Below are 6153 nucleotides of genomic sequence, written 5' to 3'. Positions count from 1 at the left end.
TAAAAGCAGCTCACAGTGTCGCCCTGAGTCAATGCAAAATAGCTACCAACGACAACAGCTGCATAAAAAGATGACCAGAGCCAACTCATTTACTGCCCCAGCAAATGAGATCCCACAGGCTCTGGCACATACAAATATTCACACAAACAGCAAACACACAAGCGCAATACCCTAACTCGTTTCACAAACCATACCTCGCTAACAATTAAGGGTCAATAAAGCTGAAGAACGTTCTGGATTAATAAAGATTACAAAACAAACAACTTTCGAGCAAAGCCAGCTGCGGACTGAAATTAGCTGCTGACATTTATCAGAGCAGTAAGCAGGAATTGATCGTGAGGTGGAAGGGAAAAGGCTGATTGTTTGCTCCCGACTCTGCACCGTCGAAGGTGACATTAACATGCGTCTCGTATCTACTTTGTGTGTCTCCATCCACGTGGCTGGGTTACACACTTACACAGCGAGAGGAGTTCATAACACTGTATAACCTTAATAGATAAAGAATAACATTAAAAACAGGCCAGTTTAACATTACAACACAACTTAAAACACAGCCTTAAATTACCATAAGTTTGAATCAAATTCTCTCGGACATACTGCCCCCGCGAAAAAAAGATAAACTAAGCATCATGTGGAGGAATTATTGCAGGTCTGTTTTTTTATTGGATTATATTAAATTGTATTTGTCTTTCTGTCTTCTGCAGATGATGTACGTCAGTGTGTTGACAGTGTGTTTACTATCTGAGCAGCCACCCTGACAATTTGCATTTGTTTCCTGGTAACTCCTATTAATAGACTGGAAACGCAGTGCAATTACACCTTGTTGTTAGTGTTGCTAAATACAGCTTTTTGCCTAAGGTTGGGATCCTCTGGAGATGGTAGCACACTCTTAAGAAGCTCAAGTCTACCACAGACAAAAGCAGGTTCTTCTCAAAACGCTTTCATTGGAAGAGAAGGACTGACTGACTGAACTGACTGACAAAAGAGGATAAAGGCAGGGTGTGTGTGAACAAAACTGAGCACAACCTTAGTCACTAATTGCAAATTTTGTCCTTTTAACACAGTTTTCTTTGTTTTTAGCTCAAGAAGATTGAATCTAATCAAGTTTTAAAAACAAAACAAACAAGAAAAAAAACTAATGTTTTGATTAAATTCATTTAATCAAATTATAATGAAATGTCAGTTAGTAGTGAGATAACTTTTTTTTTAAATCCAGCTTTATTTTTGATGACAGAGTCGACCTTCCTGGCCATAGATGATACCAGTCTATGGCTAAATCTGTGGAGATGTTCTGCCATTCTTCACAGATCAGCCTATTCGTTTGCTCTCTGCAGGAGTTTTGCTTCCCAACCTTCCACTTTAAAATAGGTGTTCTATTGGATTCAAGTCAGGGGACATACAGTACTCGACCAGTTCGTAGTACTCATACAGTATTTTCTTTAAAAAGTAATGTGTGTGATTTTTGCAGTGTGTTTGGGATCACTGTCATCCTCTCCCTCAAACAGTCTGGAGACTGGGAATCAGTCTTCTCATTCAGTATTTGGGTTTATAGAAATGTCATCTCCCTGACACGTTTACACTCATGCAGTCCTCGTTCAGCACACCCCACCTCCATTTTCACAGTCAGCACCACGCAATCACTGTGGCTGTCCCAGTCAGGTACACAGCAAACATGCTGGACGCCATCTGATCCACACAAATTCATGTTGGCTTCATCTGACCAAAGAAGGCGCTGCCAGGATTCATCAGGCCTCTTTTAATGCTCTTTGGGAAAGTTAAATCTTGCCATTTTGTGTACATTAGACACAACCCAGGCTTTGTAATTAAATGGGAAATCTCAGGTGCAATCATTGTTGCAGGTAAACTGACTTCTGTTGCACTGAGGTTGTACTTTGTCACTCGCATTTTCATTGTCATCTAACCTGTTTGTTCACATTTTAGTGATGTTGCACAGGAGTGTACTCAGTTTTGTTTTATTCTGTAAGTATCTGTGCAGGAGAGTACTCACTTGTCCAGAGCAGAAGCTTGGGCTTGGTTGCTGGTGAGCCTTGAGAAGACGTTGCGGTCGTTCCTGGTCCTCAGAGGAGGGGAGGAGGGGGGAGTATAGCCGTCAGTGGGCCTGATAAGGGGGCGAGAGGGTAAGGGGCGTTAGAGTTGAGGACGGGCATGAAGAGTTAAGAAAGAAAGCACTGGAAAACACTGAAAGCAAATTATATATTACTGCGAATTAAACATTACATGTACCTGTATGCACGGTCGTAAGATTTCCTTCTTGTTATAGGGGAGGTGTCATAACCCCGGGACTGCCTGGGACTGACACACGCAAACACACAGGCAAACTAAACAAACATTCAAGGGAGTGCACAGGTGATAAGCACATAGGAATTATTTACACCTATGTAAACTGGACTCTATAAACAACAACAGTTTATGCAACTTAACACCATTTCTAGCAGATTACAGAAACTGGCAAACTCATTTCTTTAAATATCAAATCACACAGGCTTTCCATCCCTAAGCACTTATGCAAATTTCACTGACTTCTCCTTTTCCCAGCCTGAAGCAGTTTTATAACCTATAAAATGTCAGGGCTCTGGCAGATTTTCAGTGGCTTTTAGCTTGGAAATGTGAAGTAGGAAAACATACTCAAGTATTTTTAAAAACCCTGTCATGGGTATCAGTGAATACAACTAAAAAGAATATTCTCATCTCTTGTTGATATATTTGTGATATTCTCCATGGTGTTTATGCAGTTATCCTCAGGTTATTTCAGTAACTGAATTTGTGTTTAGGTTCCATGCCATTCATGTTTAGTGACTCTGCTCCTGATCTTAGTCAAGGACACGTCAGCAGAACAAATGTTTATGAACATGGGGATTTGAGGTAAGATGATCTAGTTAATTAATTTACTAAGTAATTCCTAAGATTTGCACAGTAACTAATTTGACAAACTGATTATTTTATATATACATATGTCTGGTCCTCCACTACACTTGTTCAAATCTTCATGACGTACAATGTGTGTCCCCTGATGGGCAGACTGATGGTGCGGGATCCCCGGTCCCTGTGGTACGTGTCTCGTAGGGCCAGGCTGAGCCCCAGACTGCCTGTCACCAGACTCAGGCCATCCTCCTGGATGTCAGTCAGCGATGCCAAAGACTTGGTGATGTGCTGCGGTTTTCCGCCTGAAGAGGGATCAATGACGGGGCCCAAATACTCTGCCGACACCGCCTTCATCTGAGCCGACAGACGAGGCTCCATCTGGGTGAAAATAGCGCACCATTTGTGTTACAGAGGAGCACAGAAGCGAAGAACGAAATGAGCAAGGAGGAGGACATGAAAGAGGATATGAAAAACTGGGGCATAAAATAAAGATAAAAGCTGGATTTAATTAGGGCACAAGAGGAAATTAAGATACAGACTGACAACATCATCCAGCAGGGAAAAGGGCAAAGAGAATATGAAAACAGTAAACCAAATAAGACAGCTGCCATTGTGGGGTCAACAAAAAGCTGGAGAGTGAAGAAAGAACTGAGAAACACAATAAAGAATAGCAAACACAGCATGAACAAGAAGATAACAGGAACTGGTGTCACATCAGAGAGTCCTCCATCAGCAACGCTTAGGGAAGTAGGGTCATTTTTAAGTGTTTGCTTTTACTGCCACCTTATGGATTCAAACCAAACCAGCAGCTACTTTGCTACAAGGGGGTCTAACAAAATGTAGCATTTAATGCATCTGATGTTTTCAGTACTGATAGAAAAACATTTTAAGAAAGCTGTTTTGGGAAGAAAAATAAAAGCTGTGTTAAAATCTGGATTTAGCAAAACTGGACAGAAGAAACAGGAATAATCTAGAGCCAGTGTCTGAAATGAAATGTAGATCTCTAACAGAACTAGAGTTCACTGCTGTACCTTTAACTTGAAGTCATCTTGGCTGTTGGACTCTTTCATTTGAGATATGCTGCAGAAAGACAGAAATAAAGAGTCGGGGTCACAGACGTGTATAGAGAGACATAAGAGAACGACTTCATGTTTTTCAGATGAAATTGGTACTGGATGAACACTAAGTCAGATGAAAACCAACTACACCAGAGCGCAGTAAATGATCGTAAAACTTGTTGTGTGGGTGAGCAGACTGCACTCGCACCTGCTGTCAGAGGCTTGGCTGAACTCAGAAGGCTCCTCATCAGTGCTGGCATAACCGTTTTCTGGAAGCACACAAAACACACAAATTGTAAGCCTACAGTACCCCCAGAAACCACCGCTCGGCACATCAGTATGCGCTACAACCTCTTCCACTGTCACGGTTTCAATTTTTTTACTTTTATTTAACCAGGGACATCCCACTGAGGTTAACAGCCTCTTTTTCAAGGGAGACCTGGCCAAGGCATTCAGATAAGACAATAAAACATCAGACACACAAATAAACAACAATGACAACCAGAGGGCTATTTCACAAATAAGAAAAACCCAAGACTTGACTGAGTCTAGTGAGAGCATCCTGTCTTTATGTTTCATGAAGGCTAGGCAAGGTTGAGGATGTGCAGCTAGGTGAAGCCAGGTGCAAGTAATTCGAATGAATGTGTGTTCACGGCGTTCTTTAACAGACCACAAGGCTGATCACGCATTCACTGATGCTGAGAATGATGCTGAGAAGATGTGTGCAGCATACTTCATATCTACTGAGTACGGGTATGCTCATGAAAAAAAGTCCTGCACATAATGCTGATGATTTATACACTCACCTGCCACTTTATTAGGTACACCTATTCAACTGTATGCACCTCAATACAAGACATACGCCTTAACATCTGTGTTTATGAAGCTCAAAATGTTTCAGTTTTTGATGAAAGTGTTATACATGTATAAATTCAGTTATATGTTTATTATTGTGGCATGTGTTAAAGGTGTTCCTAATATTCTGACCATCTCATATATGTAGCTGTGGAGGATAAAAATAGAGATACCTCTAAAAATAATGTAGTCCAGTACAAAGAGGGATGATGGGGAGAAAAAGTTACAAGCAACATATTATATGAAGAAAAACCACTCCTCACCCTGCTGCACATTGTGGATGAGAGCCTGGAGTTCAGGGATGTACTCAGCCTTTTCTCGCAGGGCATCAAGGATCATGTGATTGTGGGATGAGCCAATCACATCTGTCTGTCTCAGCTGACCCTCCAGCAGTCTGATCTGAGCCTCCTTCTGAGCCACCTGTAAGCTCTATACGCACACAAAGTACAGTACAGTGACACTAGGTTAAACACACAGCAGGAAAGGATACAACCTCATAAATATATACAATTCTTTTTTGTGCCAATAAACACACCCCTAGCAATATCTTGCAGTACAGAGAAAAACACTTGGTAGCACTGCAACCATTATTCAGTGCACTTCACACTGAGTTCAGGACATTACATCAATAAATATAAATAACACAATTATGCTTTTGCAAGTAGCAAAATATAATGACATTAAAACGTGATTTTCATTAGACTCAAAGCATAAACACTTCAAATAATGATAATTTTTGTTAACTCACCTTGTCTATGGAGGCCTTCAGGAAGTGGTCCAGCAGATGGCGTGCTTCAGCCAGGGAGCAGGAGCTGATCACCACTGAGGTGTCCACCGAGTCCAGCTCATCCTTCAGGAAAACACAATCATTCCAAGAGGCCTTCTCACTTATCACACAGCAAGTGCGTGTCTGTAAATGTCTTTCTGTGATTATGTGGACACATTTTAGTTCTACTCTGTTGTTGAGTCAACATTTTTTGCCAGTTCCTACAACCTTCAAAGGGCTGTTTCAGGGTAAAGATGTCACTTTATAGTTTAAGGTTAGAATTAGGTTTGGGGAGTTGGGGTTAGGTATTTAGTTGTGATGGTTAGGGGTTAGGGAATGCAGTATGCCAAAGAGTGTTCACACAAATATGAAAAGACATACTGTATATGTGTGAATGAACTGCTTGTACCTTGGTCTCCTCTATCTGTACAATGGTAGCCTGGCAGTCAGACAGGCTGTCATTGATGTAGTCTATATTGGCATTCAGCACCTCGATCTCCTCATTAATTTCCTGAAGGAGGCGGTCCTCTGCCTCAGGTCCCTCCCCCTCTGCCATCAGTACCTCCCTCTTATGTGAAAGCGCTTCCTGCT

The 6153-nt window shown here is 41.5% G+C and overlaps 1 protein-coding gene across 1 annotated transcript in view; it reads right to left on the bottom strand.

The window, feature by feature from the left end:
• kif21b (kinesin family member 21B) overlaps positions 1 to 6153 on the bottom strand; it is a 61613-nt gene that overhangs the window by 22649 nt on the left and 32811 nt on the right. The window contains exons 19-26 of the mRNA XM_020592982.1: positions 5972 to 6151; positions 5545 to 5646; positions 5060 to 5225; positions 4150 to 4210; positions 3915 to 3963; positions 3017 to 3261; positions 2245 to 2313; positions 2009 to 2119 (exon numbers count right to left, since the gene is read on the bottom strand). Coding sequence (XP_020448638.1) covers positions 2009 to 2119; positions 2245 to 2313; positions 3017 to 3261; positions 3915 to 3963; positions 4150 to 4210; positions 5060 to 5225; positions 5545 to 5646; positions 5972 to 6151 — 983 coding nt within the window. The remainder of the gene's footprint in view (positions 1 to 2008; positions 2120 to 2244; positions 2314 to 3016; positions 3262 to 3914; positions 3964 to 4149; positions 4211 to 5059; positions 5226 to 5544; positions 5647 to 5971; positions 6152 to 6153) is intronic.

The sequence above is a fragment of the Monopterus albus genome, unplaced genomic scaffold (assembly GCF_001952655.1).
Source record: "Monopterus albus unplaced genomic scaffold, M_albus_1.0 scaffold18.1, whole genome shotgun sequence".
NCBI lineage: Eukaryota > Metazoa > Chordata > Actinopteri > Synbranchiformes > Synbranchidae > Monopterus > Monopterus albus.
This window is presented reverse-complemented; position numbering and strand designations above follow the sequence as displayed.